This window comes from Camelina sativa, chromosome 18, assembly GCF_000633955.1.
Source record: "Camelina sativa cultivar DH55 chromosome 18, Cs, whole genome shotgun sequence".
Taxonomy (NCBI): Eukaryota; Viridiplantae; Streptophyta; class Magnoliopsida; order Brassicales; family Brassicaceae; genus Camelina; species Camelina sativa.
The window spans coordinates 11,153,855-11,175,265 of record NC_025702.1 but is presented as its reverse complement, the minus strand read 5'-3'; the positions used below and the strand labels follow the sequence as shown (position 1 = coordinate 11,175,265).

General features: G+C 36.3%; 2 protein-coding genes across 2 annotated transcripts; both read right to left on the bottom strand.

Annotated features, from left to right (window-relative positions):
- Positions 5,841–11,297, bottom strand: LOC104761101 (chaperone protein ClpD, chloroplastic-like). Its single transcript, XM_010484134.2, has 12 exons — positions 10,474–11,297; positions 10,230–10,378; positions 9,908–10,137; positions 9,702–9,810; positions 9,481–9,611; positions 9,128–9,229; positions 7,779–8,060; positions 7,586–7,689; positions 7,184–7,478; positions 6,862–7,095; positions 6,483–6,719; positions 5,841–6,333 (listed from the first exon to the last, which is right to left on the bottom strand). Exons 1-12 carry the CDS (start codon positions 11,118–11,120, stop codon positions 6,019–6,021), a joined length of 2,835 nt encoding a protein of 944 aa, XP_010482436.1. The 5' UTR covers positions 11,121–11,297; the 3' UTR covers positions 5,841–6,018.
- On the bottom strand, positions 14,860–15,786 carry LOC104763359. Its single transcript, XM_010486739.1, has one exon. The coding sequence runs from the start codon at positions 15,784–15,786 to the stop codon at positions 14,860–14,862; it is 927 nt and encodes a 308-aa protein (XP_010485041.1).

Genomic DNA, 21,411 nt, shown 5'->3' with positions numbered 1-21,411 from the left:
AAATTTGAAAATTATACGGTTTATGGAATCATTTAAAGTAAAAAAATTACCTCATTTGGATTACATAATATATTATAAGCTTTGTAACATTACTTTAAGAACAAACAATAACCAAATATATATAATAACACTACATTATTAAAAAATGATCCGAAAATATAAGTTGATATATTTTTTGGATTGAAAATTCTGCTGTATTATAATCCTGTATTATAAGGATTTACAATATCTATAATATCCTAAAAAATTACTTCTCAATATCATATTGTCAAAAAGGTAATCAAATCTAACAATCTTATATATATATATATATATACATATAGGATTCTCTTTTACAAAAATGCACGGGTTGGTTTGCAAAACTCACAATAATACAATAGAGTTTATATTAATTGTTTACATATTTAGGTTAGGATTGATATTTTTATGAATGCAATTCTTTACGGGTTGATCCTTCAAAATATATTGTGAGGATGTATCTTTTGCAAATGAATATTTTTATGCATACAATCTTTTAGTGGGTTGGTCCATTAAAATATACACTGTGAGTGTGTATTTCTTACAAATATATATATACAAATCTAATATTTTACGGGTTGTTTTATAAAAAAGTACATTGTGATTATCTATTTTTTACTAATTGGTTTTGTCAAATATAAAATGTAAATACGTATTATTATAAATGTATATTTATATACTAATATAATCTTTTACGGGTTGGTCCATAAAGCATAGGTTCTGAGTGTGTATTTTTACAAATACAATATTCTATAATACTTTAACGTATATCTAATTTCTACTACTAATTATATTTAAATATATAGATATTGAATATTCTTCCGCGCTGTAGCGCGGATCCGATCCTACTATACTTGTAGAAATGAATATTCAGATTGAGTTTAGTTTCGGTTCTCTTTTTTGTCTTTTTCTTTTTAATTTTTAAGTATAGAAAATAGTAATTAATTAAGGTGAAATCAAAACGACGTACGTACACTATATACATGGAGTTTTGATTTCAGTTTGATATTATTATATTATCCCAATCAAAGTTATTCTTAATCGAAAAGAAAAAAAGATGCCTCAGTGCTAAGTTTGTACGTATCTCTAAAAATCTGTGTTGATGACAAAGACATTTTTTCGTTTCCTTGAAACAGCTAGAAAGTCTAAGAGGGAAACTAAAAAAGTTAAAAACTTTCAGAAGTTGGTGAGCATTGATGAACTGATTTATGCGAATGACATAAACTGAATTAAGTTTTTTTTTCATTTCTCATACAAAATATATTGTAAATGTACAAATAAAAAAATTAAAAGAAGGGATAACACAAAACAAGTAGTAATAATTTAAGAGAAGAATCTAAAATAGAAAAATGAAATAGATCACAGGAATTTATACCTGAACTATACTAATAAATAAGCTGTAAGAGTTCAATTTCATATTTCTCTATTTAAAAAGATTTACACCTCCTTTAACAAAAAAAAAAAAATGGTCCACATCTCTCTTCTACTCACTAAAAAATCAGGAAAAGAGAAAAAAAAAATTACATTCAAGATTCAACTTCTTTACTCCAAGCTTACATTTTTCATTTTTCATCCAACTTCCTCGGATCTCATTGAGATGCATGGTGGTTCTCTTAGCGTCCTCTGATCTCATAGAGATGGTAATTCTCTCAGCTTCATCGGATCTAGATTCTAAAATATTGATAAAAGCACTTGTTTATTGGTATCATAGTTAAAACATTAGATATTCTTTTGTATACCAAAATTTATCAACATACCTTAATATATATTTTTCTATTTGCTAATCCCACTATTAAAATGTATACTTTATTCATGGCAAAAAAATGACGATATCAACCAAGATAAAAAAAATAATAATTAAATGTGTATTCTTAAAAACAGGTCTTTTTTAGTAAACATTATTTTCCCGTTGGTCTAAATTTGTGTTATTGATAGAGTTTTTTTACATTACAATTAAAAAGAGCTCACAATAGAAATGTTCAAACCAAACACATGGGTACATACTCAAAATATTTGATTTTGAATGTCTTTCTTAAAACATTGGTTTGTTTTCTGTTGCGAAAGGGGAGTTTTTGAAAGAACTGTATTTAATTTATAAGAAAATATTAGAAAGAAAAGCAAAACATATGCAAAACAAAAGAAAAACCATGGCAAAACATATTTTTTCAGAAATGTAATGACAATTAGTTTAGAGATTATAAACTTTAAAACATGAATATATATATACACTAAATATGTTTATAGATATGTGTTTCCGTTGGTCTTAATTTGTGTTATTGATAATGATTCCGGTCAAAAATGTTTATAGATTTATCACTAATACCAGTAATTAGAAACACAAAATTGTTATTTATATTATTGCAGCCATTGATGGAGATGAATTCATGACCCCAAATCTTTTATGATGCAGGTTGATGATCCGAGTTATTGTGTTGTAATATCCCAGAACTGGAGCTGCTCTATGGACGACGTTTGGGGGTTCAAAGTGATCCGAGCTGTAGATAGGATTTTAAAACTTAACTTTAGGGGTCATTTGTGAATGTGTGTGATTTGAAACTTTGAATGCAGTTTGATGATCCGAGTTATTGTGTTGTAATATCCGGGAAAAGGAGAAGGTGTAAGAAAGAAGATCAGAGCTACTAAAAAGATTATGAATTAGTAAGTATGCTAATTCTTATAACTTTGAGCAAACTATTGATGGTTTTTTTTTAATTTCATGTGTTAATTGTCTCACTGTCTGCAGGAAGATCATCATTCAAGACTAGAGACCATGAATAAGACCATGAGCAAAATGTTCAAGAAGAAGAAAGATTTTATGAGTTACGTATGGATTTATAAGTATGAACTTATGAGTTATGTATGGACTTAATATGAACTTATGAGTGTTATGTATCAATTTATGAGTGTTATGAATGAGTTTATAAGTTTTTAGCATAATTTAGTTCATGTATTATCTGGTTTCCATTGACAGTTCAAGTGATCATGGTCTTATTTGGTTTGGACTTATTTGGACATGGTTCTATTTGGGATTTCATCATGAATGTACATAAAACGTATGTGTCCATTTGGACATGACAATTTGGACATGGACAGCCCAATTGACATCCCTATTTGTGGATGGCGTTTGGAGGTTCAAAGTGGACAATAAACTCTTGTCGCGGGTTGTTCCATTGTCTGTTTTGACCAAGTTAGTGGATGTTGAAGATTCAGTTGTGGCAGCATTAAGTTTGGTGGAGAAGAAGGCAAATCTGAGTTATTGCATCCCTGCATTTATGTAATTGACGATGGAAATGAGGACTCTGCCGGTGATTGTGACTACAAATATTGGTCTAGACTACTATATAGAGATGCTTTGTAAGAACCATGGGTTGAATTTGTTTGTTACGTTTGAAGAGCTAAAGAAAAGAGGAAAGCTGGCGACGACATCGAGGTAGATTGCAGAGAGGCAACGCGAAAGAAGCGAAGCTGTGGGTCGTCATCTGGTCTTAGTAATAGTGGTAGTGAAGAGGGTTTTGTTTGGAGAAGCATCAACGGCAGGATCGAAGACATTGGTTATTGAGACTACCCAGGTTGATGATGAATATATGGTTGAACTGGCAAAACTAGAGTGGAAGATAAAAGGCTCTTGTGGTGAGGAAGTGGAAATTGGCGGGGATGTAGCAGCTAGGAAGACCCGTACAAAAGAAGGAAGTTAGTCAGAAGGTATAGGAGTCGGTGATAGGTTTGAAGATGTAGGGGAGGAAGAAGAATCTGAAGTGACAAAGGTAGTGGTTACCCCCAAAGACTATGATAAAGAGTTTTTGGAGAATTTCATTGGTGATTAGTTTGGTCGAGTTAATGTTGTGGAGGTTATGTGTAATAATTTTTCTTGCTTCGATCACACTGTGTTAGTTAATGGTGTTGTTCCTTTAAAAGAAGAAGATAAGACCAAAACAATCGGTGGGTTTAAATGTCATAATCAGATAAGGGTGAACATGTAGGTGTAACCAAATGGACACACAACCCTGGACAGAGAAGTGGGCTTGTGGACGGTATGAAGCTAGAAGATATTGATGAGGAGGAGTTTGATATTCTTTCTTTGTTTGACAACACCGAGTATGAGAGGGAAAAAATACCCGATCTGGACATTGAGAATGATGGTAAAGGGATATATAAGGGCAATTTTTTTGCAAACAAAGAGGATTTCCATATTGCTCTAGCGATATATGCTATCAAGAACATGTTTCATTTCACTCAAACTACAACAAAGAAAAACTCATTTGTAGTTAGTTGTTTTGGTGAGAGCTGTGACTGGAGGGTTCTAGCATGTGAAATGAAGGATTCAGGCTACTATGAGATTAGGAAAGCTAATCTTGAACATACATGTCCAATAGAGACAAGGAACAACTATTTGAAAAGAGCAACCTCTTGAGTGATTGCAGCTGTGTACAAGGCGAAGTACATTGATCCGACAAAAGGTCCAGCCCCATTGGATCTCCAACAGATGGTTCTTGAGGATCTGAGGGTTGCTGCATCTTACAGCAAATTTTGGAGAGCCAAGGGTAAGAGTCTTTGGAGGGCATCTTTGGTTCGGATGATGAGTCTTTCGAGGATCTACCTGTTTTTTTGCATGTCTTAAAAGAAGCTAATCCAGGGACTGTAACCGATATTAAAACTGAAGTCCTCGAAGATGGTAGAGAAAGGTTTTGTATATGTTTTTGGCATTCGGGGCTTTAGTTGAAGGTTTTAGGAAGTTGAGGCGTGTCATTATTGTGGATGGGAGTCATATCAACGAGAAGTATAATGGTGTGCTTTTGACAGCTAGTTGTTAATATGTAAATGGAGGCTCGTAAACCAGCCGACCGTCCAAAAGAGACGAGGATTCCTTCAATAGGAGAGTATCCTGTAAGTGACTGAGTTTTGAAAGTTTTTTGTTTTAACAATTACAACATTGGATATTGTAAAACATAACTCTTTTTTTTGGGTTTGGTATTCCGTTTGCAGATAAATGGTGTCGTGAAAACAAAAGTAAATTGGTGTGGGAGAAGCAAAGAGACTGGGCACAATCGAACGAGTTGTTCAAACCTGTTGCCATCATGTTGACGGATGTTTGATGGTGTTAGTATGTAGTGGGTGAACACTAATTTTGTGGAGTTTGTATCCAATGGCGTTAAGCTGTGTGGATTAGGGACGGTTAGTATTGGCTGTTGTGTGTCCTGTTTTCCTTGTTTGATGTTAATGGGAACACACTTTAGCTCGGTAGGTATTCATTGGGTATTAGATTTGTGGATATGGGTAATATATCCGAAGTGGAATTTTTTGGAGAATTGGACGCTTATACAGTCTGACGGGTTTATAAACATTTGGCATCTAGGTCGGAATGTTTGGTTTGGTGAAAGGTATTTGGACAAAACCACCTGTATAATGAAAAGTTGTACACGTAATGAAATGTTATGTTTCCTATCCTGTATAATGAATAAGTTGTCCACGTAGACACTGTAAGTTTTGTAAACAACATAGGTCCAACAATATATAAGTTGCATCAGGAATGGTAAGAGGTATGTACCGGTTGATCATCTAAGGGAGGTGGTCTGGTGACAATGTCATATAAAAGGGATAGCTGTTTTAAAAAAGTCGATTAGATAACAAAAAAAAACACTCGGTGTCATGCTACATAGGTTAAGTTTCATAATCAAGTTGCAAATGTCTGTAATCAACTATTTCATGTCAGATTAATCAATAGTGAATGGTTTAGGAATCCTAAATTCCTGATTCACATAATTCTCTTCTCTTCTTTCACTCATCCAAACGCATGACTCAAAATCTAGAACGCTAGAAGCATAGATTAAACGAAGGAGTAACATATATTTATAATTAAATAGTTAATACAATTACCTCACGTACTAATCACTATGTATCTTTATATATACAGGTTTTCCAACAATCAATTGAAATTCAAGCTATAAGAAAAGTAACTATAATCAAAGAATCTTTATACACAATCCTCCAATGGTGGTGAAACTATGCGATCGATGTCTTGTCTGTAACTCGTACAGAAGAAGAATCAGGTTTCGTCCGAACGGATGGGTTTCCGGTATCATCAAGAACTACAAAAGCCGTGTCACCGGGCTTGAAACTCCCAGCAAGAAAGGCTTCACTAAGTGGATCTTCCACAATCTCTGTGACAGTTCTACGGAGTGGCCGTGCACCATACGCCGGATCATAGCCCTGTTTACATATAAGTTCCTTGACGGCTTCAGACACCTCTAAACCGACTCCAAGTGCCACGAGCCTCGACTTCAAGTCTTGTAGCATCAGGTTCAAGATCTCCATCATCTGCAGAATCAGAGTTTTAGTTTTTATATAAACCAACCACCCCTACTCATAAAGTCTCTGTTTTGAGTCGGCATAAAGCTACTGTTATTGTTTGGTTCAGTTTTTATACACACCCTACCATATAAGGTTAGGTGGAGAAAATAACTAACCTGAGCCTTCTCAAGCTGTCTGAAAATGACGATTTCGTCTATCCGGTTCAACAACTCTGGACGGAAATAGTTCTTGAGTTCTTCGACTACCAAAGATTTCATTCCAGTATAAGATGCTGCCTCTTCGTCGTCTTCGAGGATAAAACCTATTGAACCGTGTCTTCCCTTTGCAATGGCTGTTGATCCGACATTAGAGGTCATTATGATCAGTGCGTTCTTAAAAGATACTCTCCTTCCCTGTAAACAAAGATTCCAGAAACAGACCCAATATAAACTTCAATAACGTAGAAGACTGAGCAAACAAATCAATCATATGCACAAACGAGTTATAACCCTCGTCAAGCAATAACAGCAAGTTAAAAGTGTAAACATGACATACCTGTGAATCGGTTAGATGGCCATCTTCGAACAATTGGAGAAGAATATTGAAGATATCCGGATGAGCTTTCTCTATCTCATCGAACAAGACAACTGTGAAAGGACGTCTCCTGATAGCTTCAGTGAGCATTCCACCTTCTTCAAAACCAACATATCCGGGAGGTGAACCTATCAACTTGCTCACAGTATGACGCTCCATGTATTCACTCATGTCTAATCTCAGCATAGATTCCTCCTGCAATAACCAATGAAAAACCGGGGATGAAGAAATTCGTCCAATGACCATATCATGTGTCAACGTTACATTGTTAAGGAAGCTGTACCGATCCAAAATAATTTGCTGCCAGAGCTTTTGTAAGTTCCGTTTTTCCAACTCCAGTTGGTCCACAGAAAAGCATAGCGGAAATTGGACGGTCAGGATCTTTTAAGCCAACCCGGGACCTCTTAACAGCTCTAGATATGGCAGCTACAGCCTCATCTTGACCAACAACTCTGCTTCTAAGCTGCTCTTCTAAACCCATTAAAAGCATTCTTTCATCTGCAGTGATCTGCTGAACTGGAATTCCAGACCAAGCCGATGCAACGGCTGCAATATCATCAGGTCCCACAAGTATAGGCCTGAAAGCACAATCAAAACTAATGTTATGGAGGCTCCTTCATTTGCCTTCTTAAATATTTGAACGTTTCCCCTCAAGACCTAAATATGTAAAAGAAGGAAGTCGTACTCATCATCGCCAGCTACAGGCGGCAGCGAAGACTCCTCAGCTAGTTCACCAGTCTCATCTGCCATGGCATCACCATCATCCTGCTTTTGCCTGCTTGATAGAACCTATTTATAGAAACAATTATTAACGCTGTTAATAGGTAAATTGCATCACGATCCAAGAGTGCTGTAGGAAGAATGTCTAGATTTCTTACCACTTCGTGCATGGCCTGAACTGTTCTGATCTCTTGCCAGTAATCATCAGGTGGCTTCGAAAGGATACAGATTGCATCCTCCTTTTTCTTCCTAAAAGCTTCAATACGAGCTCTGCTTCCTGCCTCGTCAATGAGATCAATAGCTTTATCTGGAAGGAATCTATCAGCGATATATCGTGATGAAAGATACACTGCAGCATCTATGGCTTCCATAGTATATTTGCAATTGTGATGGGCTTCATATTTTTCACGAAGACCCAACAAAATCTTCACCGCGTCTTCCTAAAATGTTGTTAAGATGAATATACTAGATAAGAAAACAGGTGTTGGTTGGTTAATACGATAGAAAAATCAGGCTTGAAAACAAACCTCGCTTGGCTCGTCAATCAACACTGGCTGGAATCTCCTCGCTAATGCTTTGTCCTTCTCAAACTGACTCCTAAATTCGTCAAGGGTTGTGGATGCAATGCACTGAAATGGTTGACTGATGATTAGTAGAGCTAGCTTTAGCACCATATATAGTATACTAAAAATTTGCATTCATTTTCATAATTGAAATATGCTTCTGTAGGAATTTTGCTTCTCTTCTATTATCATATTAACTACTTCATCAAGCCAGAGGTGGAAACGTTAATTTGTTTCAATTTTTGAGCAAAACCCAGATTGGTAAGATTCATTCACAAGTAACAGCAGCAGAACATCGATTCATTCAGCATGCGTACCTGAAGTTCACCCCTTCCAAGTGATGGTTTCAAGAGGTTAGCAATGTCAAGCCCCGACCCCTTGTTTCCTCTTCCGACTGTGCCCGACCCAATAAGTGTGTGCACTTCATCAATGAAGAGAATCACCTTACCTATGAGAAAAACAAAAAGAAAACCCGGTGTTAGGAATGTTCCAGGTTAACTTTACAGTCTTTGATGTATTAAGGGTTTAGATCAATAACCTGATTTTTTAACCTCGCTTATCAAAGCAGTGACCCGAGCCTCCAGTTCTCCCCTTTCTTTTGCACCTGCCATCAACAGTCCTATATCCAGGGACATGATGCGTTTCGTCTACATATATAAAACAAATAAAACTGGTCATGTACATGACTAACCAACTTCAGATAAAAAAAAAAAAAATTCCATTTGATCAGATGCAGGTGCGCACCAAAAGAAATCCAGGAGCATTAGCTTCTGCAATACTAATCGCTAATCCTTCAGCAATGGCAGTCTTCCCAACGCCANTTCACGAAGACCCAACAAAATCTTCACCGCGTCTTCCTAAAATGTTGTTAAGATGAATATACTAGATAAGAAAACAGGTGTTGGTTGGTTAATACGATAGAAAAATCAGGCTTGAAAACAAACCTCGCTTGGCTCGTCAATCAACACTGGCTGGAATCTCCTCGCTAAAGCTTTGTCCTTCTCAAACTGACTCCTAAATTCGTCAAGGGTTGTGGATGCAATGCACTGAAATGGTTGACTGATGATTAGTAGAGCTAGCTTTAGCACCATATATAGTATACTAAAAATTTGCATTCATTTTCATAATTGAAATATGCTTCTGTAGGAATTTTGCTTCTCTTCTATTATCATATTAACTACTTCATCAAGCCAGAGGTGGAAACGTTAATTTGTTTCAATTTTTGAGCAAAACCCAGATTGGTAAGATTCATTCACAAGTAACAGCAGCAGAACATCGATTCATTCAGCATGCGTACCTGAAGTTCACCCCTTCCAAGTGATGGTTTCAAGAGGTTAGCAATGTCAAGCCCCGACCCCTTGTTTCCTCTTCCGACTGTGCCCGACCCAATAAGTGTGTGCACTTCATCAATGAAGAGAATCACCTTACCTATGAGAAAAACAAAAAGAAAACCCGGTGTTAGGAATGTTCCAGGTTAACTTTACAGTCTTTGATGTATTAAGGGTTTAGATCAATAACCTGATTTTTTAACCTCGCTTATCAAAGCAGTGACCCGAGCCTCCAGTTCTCCCCTTTCTTTTGCACCTGCCATCAACAGTCCTATATCCAGGGACATGATGCGTTTCGTCTACATATATAAAACAAATAAAACTGGTCATGTACATGACTAACCAACTTCAGATAAAAAAAAAAAAAATTCCATTTGATCAGATGCAGGTGCGCACCAAAAGAAATCCAGGAGCATTAGCTTCTGCAATACTAATCGCTAATCCTTCAGCAATGGCAGTCTTCCCAACGCCAGCTTCACCAAGAAGAATTGGGCTGTTTTTAGTTCTGCGGCAAAGTATCTGGATGACTCTTTGAACTTCTTTCTCCCGACCAATAACAGGATCAATAAGACCCTCACTAGCACGCGCTGTAAGATCCACACAAAACTGTTCCAGTACACTTTTCGCTGATAAACACAAATTTTAGATAAAAGGTTTATCAGTATCCTTCTTTCTCAAACCAGGAACAAACAGAATCTCATATCTATAAAACCATTACCTTTAGGTTTTCCACCAGCAATTCGACCACTAGGGGAAGCATCGAAGCTCCCTTTAGATGAAGATGATGGCTCTCTCCCATCTTTAGCTATCTCTCCTTTCAGTCTGGTGAGTGCTTCTGCTGTAAGCAAATTCATATTTGCTCCCAATCTATATATCACACAAACAAATTTTAAAATCAAAAGGCAATCACAACAAATCGTTCATCGATTTACAAACATTAGATGAGTTAATTATCTCTATACCTTTTGAGGACTCTTCCGGCGCTACCGTCATCAACGGTGAAGAGTCCGATAGCGATATGCTCCGGAGCGATATATTGACAATCCATATTCCTAGAGTACTCCACGGCAGCTTCGAAGACTCGTTTGGTACTAATAGAGAAAGGCATGTCCGTGGATTTGGAATACGAAGTGGAGGAGGAAACTTCCTCCTGTTTGGAATCGGGATTAGCTTCGTTCCAAATACTCCAAACAGCTTCACGAGCCTTGTCAATGGTGATTCCTGAACCAAGGAAACCTTGAGGATCACGATCCTCAGCGATCAGACCTAAGAGAAGGTGCTGAGTGTAAACCATGTCTTTCCCCAACGATTTAGCTTCCTTCTGAGAGAAGATGATAGCTCTGATCGCTCGTTCGGTGAACCGTTCGAAAACCGCCGAAATCGGAGTGAATTTCTTCCGTTTTCTACTGGGAAATCGTCTGAATTTCGTCGGAGTGGTGGAGAAGCGGTGGATTGTGCGGTTGGAGAGGGAGATTCCGAGATATGAAGAAGCGAAGGAAGAAAGTGAAGAAGCGGCGATGGAGGTCACATGTGAAGAGGAAGAAGAAGAAGAAGAGGGGAGACGGCGTGAGTGAAGCGTTAGAGGTGAGGAAGTAGTTAAAACCTCCATGATCGTCTTCGTCGTCGGTGAGAAAATTTCTCCGGTGAGATTTTTTTTTTTTTTCCCGATTGCGACAAAAATGATTATTATTAATTTAAGAAGGAAGTAAAGGGGAAGAAGCAAAAGGAAGGGATGGAGTAAGATGACACGTCACGGCACCGTTTTATTATTCTTTCTATTTCTTTCTTTTTTTTTTTGGTTATTCCGTTAGTCTTGTTGGGTTCATATATATATAATATATAAACGAAACTATTGTGGACTCTGAAGGGACTGTTTGGCTGGTTACAAGTTTAGTCACGTTTGCGTTTTCATAAGATTCTTTTCACTATTGTTTTGATTACTTGTTTGAGACGCAGGTACGTATATGTTTAATTTGATTAAATGTTAAATTTTTTTATTTATTTTTGAGTGAAATTTTGAGAACAAATTAAAGTTGGCAAAAGGAATATAGTTATTTGAGATTCAAATTGATTTTAAATATTCAATTCTCTAAGCAATATTGAAAAGGGTTACTGTTTTTTGATTCTTTAATTATATTGTTAACTCAGTTATATCTCTTGCTCCAAAACTAGTGTTTTAACAAACAAAAAAAAAGATATTCATTTAGTGTTAACAAATAACAAAAATAAATAGTTCTATAGAAAAGAATTTGAATTTTGTTAAACCAAAGTCATCTATAGTTGATTTTTGATTGAACATTTACTTCTTTTTTTTTCTTTAGTCGATTAAGAAGGATCGGTATGATTTTTAAATTCATTTGTGTTCATCTAATATTTTTTATTTTTTGAAAAATCATACTATATAACTCATGAAGAATCAACAAATGTTGAAAACGTAGAACGTGGAAAAATAAATGAGAGACCAAACGCGCAACACATTGGTGCTGAAAGGAGAAGAAGCTCAAGTTGCACACGGAAACAAAGAAACAACGGTCCCAATACAGAAACAGAGAAAACGAAATTGGTTTGCCAAAAAAGTTAAATACTTAAGAAGAGAGAGCCTAACAGTGACAATTTAGTGTTCCTAATTGTCTCCCTCCTCTCCACTTTAACACCTCGTTGATAATTCCTTCCAATGTGAATAAAATTAGAAAGACATGAAAAAAAATGGGAGAGTCAATTTATTGGTTACCCAAATTGTTCACTATTCGAGTAACTCGTTCGGGTTTGTATATTACTCATTTGGGTTCGGGTAAACGGGTTTAGAAAAATAGAATTCATTGAATATTTTTAGATATATAGGTTCGGTTCGGTTTGGGTACTATCGGGTTCAGATCGGTTTGGGTTACAAATTTTAGAAGCCGATTAGTACCCGAACTACCGGGTACCCGAAAAAATATAATTAAATTTAAATAAATTTAGTTAAATTTTGACTTACATAACAAAATATTTTAGATATTTTGATTATTTTTGATATTTAGGTATAAAACTAAATGAAATATTCAAAATTATAATCATAATTTTGAGGTAATTGCATTATATTAATGATAAATATTATAAATATGTTTATATGTTCGGGTTTAATGGGTATCCAAACGGGTACCGGATATTACCCGACTCTAACACGAACCCACGGGTATTAGAAAATAAAACCCAATAAGATTTTATAGGCAAACATGTACCTATCCCGAACCCGGTTTTTCGGATTGGGTTCCGGATTAGGTATTTGGGTACGGTTTTTATGTCCAGGCCTAACTATGCATCTGAATAAGAATAGCGTACGATGCGAGGAATACGTGTGTACTTTTCTATTATCTCGTCTTTAGGCTCTCTTCTTTTGTTTTCTTTTTGTTCATTAATTAGCCACGTATTAGAGAGAACAAAATGAATTAATTATTTGAAGAAAGTATGTACTAAGTTCCATATCGGCATATTGGATATAATAAAAATATTTGATATATAATAATATTCCATCTTTCCATTGAATATGCATTTCACAAAATGTTAATATAAAACTTAATATTTTTTTTATGTATTTGGTATTCTGTACATACTAAAGGAAAAAACTTAGAATAACATTAATAAAGATGAAAATTATAAGAGGGATTCCTCAAAATACCACACTTTAGGGTGTATTCAATCTAATATTTCAAGTGATTTTAGTTTTCATGAGATTTTAAATGATTTTGATGATTTTAGGGAAGTTGATATGATTTATTGTAAAATTCTTTCGAATCCCACCTTAAACAATGATATTTAGATTTCTGTATTTTTAACTAAACAAATCTTTTCAAATCCTCCATAGTCTCTAAAAAAATTATTAAAATCTAAATTCACAAACTGTTTTGAATAACAATGGATTTTAAGGTATATTTTTAAATCATTAGTTCAATAACAAATGAATTTCAGGAGACTTTTTAAAATTCATGATGGAATAGCATAAGATTTGTAAATTTTATACAAATCACTGAAAATGTCAAGTGAATACACCCCCTTGAACAAAAAATTTAAAAGTATAGTTTTTAGAATTAGAGTATAGTTTTTAAAGGATAAGGCTTAGTGTTTAGGATTTAGAGATTAATTTTGAATATTAAAAATTTAAATCAATTCAGTGGTATTTTTGGAAAAAATATATATATATACATATATCTATATATATATAGATAGATATATATATATATATATATATTACTGTTACTTTTGAACAAAAAAATAAAGGGTGGTTATTTTTGAAAAAACTCATTTTGGTGGTATTTATGAGAATTGTCTAAACTATAAGTTATATATTGTTGTAGTAAATAAACTATAACAATAAGATTTCCTAAATAGATAAACATTTATGATCACCTTGTTGCCCAACGTATCTCTCATTTTACTTGCAATCGTAATACTACAACAACAAACTACTTTGAGATTTAGGTCTAACTTTAATTACTTAGGTCATCTCCAACGCTAGAAATGGAGAGCGTTTCTCAAAAACATAAAAATAATAATATTTTAGTTATATAATTATAATTTTAATTTTTTAATAAATATGGACCAATAACAAAAGCTGATGTTTGAACAAAAAAAAAAAAAAAGCTGATGTATTTGTAATAGAGAAAGAAATGATTCTCCCCCAGGACTTTTTATTTGTAGCAACTGTGGTTAATAATCTCTGTTGGCCATGTTGTTATGACATATATAAAGCAACTGTTGTCTCGGCAGGATCAGTCCTTAATTACTACTACAGATTAATTGTTTATTTGCAATAGTCGTTTAGTTTTTTTTAATGTAAGAGATTGAAGTGAAAACCACACACATTATGTAAATCAAATTTATCATTCATTAATTATTTTTAATGGTCTAACCACTCATTAACATAAAACAATATCCTTAGGTACGTAGTTTAGATCAATGATCGTAGCATATGAACTTTATTAGCTTACTAATGAATTAAAAATGTTGTCAAAGAAAAAGAACAAAAGCTATTGTTACTGAATTAAATAAATCAACAGTTTTTTTGGTCAACCAATACTCTTATATTAAAATCAGATATTCATACAAGAGAAAGATAGAGCCTTTTTTGCAAGCTCATCCGCATGTCGGTTCAGGTTCCTAGGAATAAACATAAATTTGCAAGAAACGAAACTAGTAGAGAGAGATAGGATATCATGTTGAATCCCATGAAGATCCTTTGATTGGGTCTTCGAATTGAGCGCCTTGACCAGCAATTGAGAGTCGGAGGTGAAGGAGATGTGCATTAAACCCGATTCGATTGCAACTTTCATGGCGGTGAGAGTTGCAAGCGCTTCGGCCATCAGCGGAGATCAAACATTCAGAGCAAGGTCTGATCCCTGTCCGATAATATGGTGGCGATGGTTTTGAAAGGTCCAGCCAAGACCTGCTTTTGAATCTGAGATCCAAGACGCATCGGTGCAGCAAGTGATAGTACCGGGTAGTTGAGATTCTGTTGGAAGTCGAGGCGGTGGGTTGGTAAGGGGACTCGGCGGAGCCTTGCGGATCTGGGCTTGTTGCCATTCTTTTGCACGGAGGATCGCAAGTAGGAGGGCCTCCTCCACCGGTATCTGGATTTTACTGAAGATCAGGTTGTTGCGGGAAGTCCATATGATCCACATGATCCATGGGAAAAGGGGTCCCTCTCCAAGACCTGTAGGGGGAAGACAAGTTAACTCATTTACCATCCGAAGGCCCAGCTGAGGAGAGGAGACTCGAGAAGGATCAAAAGTTTCCTTGAAGGGAGCTTTGCTCCAGGTCTTAGCTGCAAAAGGACAATGGAAAAATAAGTGAAGCTCTGTTTCGGGTGCTTTGCAGTGAGGGCAGTGCACTAGTTCTGTGATCTTTCGGTGAGATAAGTTCTCTCCTACAGGTAAAGCCTGCTGTGCTAGCTTCCAGAGCAAAAGTTTTGTTTTGGGTGAGGTTTTAACTGCCCAGATATGTGATTTCCAGTTAAACTGGGAAGCTTGATTCCCCGGGGGTTGGATGGTGGAGTCCGGTAGAGTCCGAATTGGTGCTTGTGCCTCAAAGTATCCTGATTTCGTTGAATAGACACCGTCCCTGGTGGGTAGCCAAGCCCATCTATCCCGGGCTCGGAGTTTACTTGGCTTCAGTTTCAGGATATCTGATTCATACTCAGGTAGTAATTCCTGGATAAGAGGTTTATTCCACGTACCAGAATCAGGTTGAAAGAGGTCTGCCACTGTCATGAGGTGGGATGCTAGGGTGGGAGGACCCATCGGTGCTAACGGACACTCAGTGGAGAGCCACGGGCTACGCCAAATGGGTATCGAGCTTCCCGATCCCACAAGGAGACCTAGTCTTGGTACAAGAAGGTCTCTTCCTATGCATATGCTGCGCCAACCATGGGATGCAGAGGTGGGAGGTCGGGTCTCAAGGAAGCTACTGTGTTGACAGTATTTCCCTAGAAGGACCCTGGCTAAAAGGCAATTGGGATGCTGGAGGACTCGCCAACTGATTTTAGCTAGCAGTGCGTCATTAAAGGTTTGAATATCTCAAAAACCCAAACCACCTTCTTTAAAGGACTTTGTCATCTTGTTCCATGAAATCCAGCACATCTTTTTCTCTGTCTTAGTATCCCACCAGAAACGTGTTAAAGCTGATTGGATTCGTTTGCACAGGTTATTTGGTAGCTTGAAGCATGACATGGTATATGTGGGCATCGCAGCAAGGACAGATTTGAGCATAGTGAGCTTTGCAGCTGAGGAGAGGAATCTGGATGACCAAGATAGAGCTCGTTGTTTGATTTTATCCACAATCTCGCTGAAGAGGTCTTTTTTCTTACGCCCAAAGAGCTCAGGTAGGCCTAAGTATTTACCTTGTCCCCCTTCCTTATGGATACCAAGAATGGTTTTCGCATGGTCCTTCATCTCTTGTGGAGTCTTGGTGGAGAAAGTAATAGACGATTTGGAGTTATTGATTTGTTGACCTGATGCTCTTTCATATTGTTTCAGGATGTGGAGTAGCTTGGAGCAGTTTTTTTTATCAGAGCGACAAAAGAACATAGTGTCATCAGCAAAGAGGAGGTGGTTGATCCTTGGGCTGCCTTTTGCTACTCTGATACCTACGAGGCTACCCTGTTGTTGTGCTTTAGTTCACAGGCCCGATAGAACTTCACTGCAAATGATAAACAGGTAGGGTGATAGCGGGTCACCCTGCCTGATACCCCTTCCCGGTATGACAGTTCCTTTTGAGCTTCCATTAAGAAGGTATGAATAGGACACTGTACTAACACATTGCATGATCCAGTGAATCCATTGGGGATGGAATCCCATTCGTTCGAGAGCTAACTGGATAAAGTCCCATTCTAGCCTATCATAGGCTTTACTCATGTCAGTTTTGACAGCCATAAAGCATCGTTTTGTAGCCGCAGACGGCTTAAGGTAATGTAATGTTTCGTGTGTTATCAGTACATTATCCGAAATGGATCTTTGGGGGACAAAAGCTGACTGGGTTTCTGATATGCAGGTGTGGAGTACCGGTTGTAATCTCATGGACAGGATCTTTGAGATGATCTTGTAGTACACAGAACACAAAGCAATATGTCTGTAATCAGCAACTTTTTGTGGGTTCGGGATCTTTGGTATAAGCCTCACATGTGTGTGATTAATCTTCCTTGGCAGGGAGCCGGAGTTAAAGAAACCCTGGACTTCAGTGACAATTTGGGTCCCTACTGTCTCCCAATTAGACTGGAAGAAACTGGCTGAGAAGCCATCTGGTCCTGGGGCCTTGTCTGCATGAATCGCAGAGCATGCGTTCTTGATTTCAGTACTGGTAGGGGAGCAGGTAAGTTTGTCATTCATCTCTTGGGTTATACACGGAGAGAGGCCAGCATGTACTACAGACCTTCGTTCAGTTGACTGCGAGGTAAAAATCAACAGTTAAATCAATAATCTCAGTGTAAACAAAAATCGATATTAGAGCACAAAAAAAAAATCATATGTGTGTGACTCGTGAAAGGTGAAAAATGATAGTAATCCTAGTCATGACTTCATCTTTTGATCTTTCACAACTAAAAATAAAATTTCTCGTTTAAAAAGACTATATAGATTTAGCATTAAAATTTTAAACCTTTTCAATTAATGGTGTAAACATTACGAAAACCTCCATATCCCTAAATATTTTGAAAGGATTCATGTAATTTCAAGTATTTTTTTAACTATGAAACCGAGAGCACAATACACAAAAATATCTTACGCATATAGTGTAACTATGGTGATAAAAATACGACTGACAAATATCGCAATACTGATAATGATAAAATTTTGTACAATAGTGAAAATATATTAATTGTGGTGATACTATATATTGTGGATTAGATGGGAATGAAATCTTATCTATACATAGTGAAATATTTTTTTTAATTGAGACTTAGAGGGGTGTATTCAAATGGGATTTTGAAGAATTTGATGGGATTTAAAAAAATTTAGATTTGGATAGTTTTAGGATACTTTGGTGGAGTTGTTAGTTTTTCAATTTAAAAAAAGGAAAAATATTTTGTGATTTGCTGAGATTTTAAAAGAATATATTGGGTGATTTTAAGAGATTTTAAAACCAAAATAGAAAATATCGCTTATGCCTTCTTCCTCTTTTTTTTATTATAATTGCAGATTCGTAAGAAATTGAGATGTTGATGACAATACCACAAATGATGTTGCAGAGAGAATCAAGTCCATCTTTTATTTTGGTGAGAGGATTGTCACTACAGAATGCAAGCTTGTGAATTAAAATATACAAAACTCCCATCAGATTTGCAAGAAATTTTCAGAGAGTATTTTCAAAGTATTGTCTCTGTAGTCTATGTTTCAAAAACCCTCCATTTCAAAAACCAAGAATCAATAAGATATCCCTTAACCCTTAAGAACAACAAAGGTCCATAAATAGAACTTCTACTGTCAAAAATCTTGAGAGTTCACTAGTAGAGAAAGGTAAAATACTGGTCAAAAGCAGCCAATAAAGGCTAAAGCAATCAATATGGTCTGGACCCTCTCTAAGTTCAAGAAAGGCTAAAGTTGCATGGGTTGATGTTTGTCTACCAAAGCATGAAGGTGGATTAGGCCTCCGCTCTATAGAGGAGGCAAACAAAGTCAGTACTCTAAAGTTGCTTTGGAGGATACTATCTGCAAAAGATTCTTTATGGGTTAACTGGATGAAACGATACCTCATCCGTTTGGGTTCATTATGGTCTGAAAAAATTAACACATACATGGGGTCTTGGATTTGGAGAAAACTCCTCAAGTATCGAAACATTGCAAAACAGTTTCACCGTGTTGAGGTGAGAAATGGCTGCTTTACCTCCTTTTGGTTTGATGACTGGAGCTCCTTGGGTCGACTATATGATAAACTTGAGAACAGGGGTCCTATCGATCTAGGATTCCCGCTGTCGAGCACGGTGGCAACTGCAATGGTCTCCACTAGGCGCAGAAACCACAGACAACCGCTCCTGAACCTTGTTGAAGAAGAACTTCGGAAATGTCAGCTTGCCTGTGTCCAGGATCAACACGATGTGGCACTCTGGAAAGGGAAGAATGATCTTTACCGCAACAGGTTCCTGACAAAGGACACCTGGTCCCAAATACGTGTAGCCAAACCGGTAATGGCGAATCATAAAGCCATCTGGTTCTCATTGGCGACGCCGAAATTTGCTTTCATTACCTGGTTAGCAATGAAAAACAGATTATCCACAGGAGACAGACTGAGGGTATGGAATCAAAATACAAATGCGACCTGTGTTTTTTGTAAGCATCCGCTGGAAACGAGAGAGCATATGTTCTTCATGTGCCCTTTCACCCAAGAAGTGTAGAAGAAACTAACTGAGGGTCTCCTCAGGGACAGATTCACTGCAAGTTGGTCTGAAATTATCTCCCTACTCACTGGCACTGACCTGGACAAGACAACCAAGTTTCTCTTGGGCTACACTTTCCAGAATACGATCCACTCTATGGAGGGAGCGCAACGCTCGACGTCATGGGGAGACACCGGTTCAGGAGGCAACGCTGGTTCAACTACTTGATAAAAACGTCCGCAACAGACTCAGTACCATTGGAGGGGGCCATCTTCTTCAATCTTGGCTTGCTGCAACTCTCTATCGAGTTTAATGCTCTGTTTTGTATAATTGCTCTGTTTTGGGTTCTTTAAAATTGTCCTCAAAAAGTCAAACACAAATTTTGTATAACTTTTATTTCTTTTGAATATAATTTAGCATTTATTCAAAAAAAAAAGAGCAGCCAATAAACCTCCCAAATCTGCAATTGCCAAAAATCCCAATTTCTCTCATTTGAACAAGCAGATACTGGACTTGAATCACTTGAAAAAAATTAAAAAAGTCACACTTTTAACCACAGTCTCCTAGGCTAAACCCAGATTAAATGGAAAGGACTGAGCTGTAACAATTGAAGGTTATGAGGTTTATAATAAATAACCTAGAGGAAACAGAAAAGGGAATTGAAAGAACCTGGTGTAGAAATTGGTGGAGAGATTGATGAAGGTCTGGAGACCGAGCTTTTCGAACAGATTGGATTTATCGATAGCGAAGGCCTCAGCCTGATTGACGCCGCTCAATACTGATGCCTTCTCATGCAGCGATTGCATCTCTCTCTCTATCTCTGGTTCAGAGTGATGAGAAGAAAAATCGTGGGTGATACGATTGAATTTTTTTTTTTTTAAAAGAAATGGGGCTTGTTTTTAAAAAAGTATAGTCTCTGTAGAAAAATCATTGAGCTCAATTGCAGGGATGTATTTGCAGAGGATCTGAAGAAACGTACGTATGTAGCATCACATTCACTACATAATATGTTTTTCTTTGGATATCATTTGTGAAAACGTCATCGACATCCACTACAGAATATGTTTTTCTTTGGATATCAAGTCACTTTTCTCATTGAAACCCTTGTTTTTGTTTCAAGAGGGATGAACTGAGAAAATTCTGACGACATTTTTCAAAAAAACAAATCTTTCAAAATAGCACCTCCTAAGTTGTGATTTTTTCTATTGGATTTCTCATGTAAAAATGTATCCAAAGTCTCCTAAAATCTGTGTTTTGATTTTCTATTTAAAAAAGGTTATAATTTGAATAACAATTGCTTTTATATGATTTTGACAAATTATTAATTGAATAACAAGATATTGTGAGGGATTTTAAATGATTTTCTAGAAATTCCAAATTGAATAACATTGCATTTGGGAAGTGATTTTAAAATCATAAGTTGAATAACAGATGATTTTAATAAAAACTCAAAATCCTCCAGAACTTTCATTCCCTCTTAACATGGCTTCAGACTTTTTAGAGCAAAATAAGAGTTTTTGGATCATTTTGCTTTGCATAATTGAAGATGCATGATCGCGTAAAAACTTCTGAAATTTGATCTTAAATGAAAAAATTGCTACTGTTATATCTTTCTCAAATTTTGACACAAAATAGAGGAATATATTTTCTTTCATTTCCAGGTGATTGGAAGAAAATCTAACGGTTTGATTAAAATTTATAGCCAATTATGACGAGTCAAGCTGCCTTGCAAATGGAATACCTGAAATGAGTACTTACCAATCGGTCCTAATTCAAAACGCGATTTTAGAAACCAAAACATCCATAATGTATTCACTATATAAATCTAAGATTCGAGTTTTAGACTTAGGTAAAACAATCAGTTCAGCCTTACTTAATATAATTAGTACCGATTATTAAAAAAAAAAAAAAAGAGATCAAGGTTTTTTAGTTATAATATGGAACTGAACCGAAATACCAAAATTCCAATGAATGAAAAGACTTAGAGCTATATAATATAGCCGGTCATCAATTAGAAGCAGGCAAAATGGGATGAACTGCGATTTGTCCAAACCTTTGA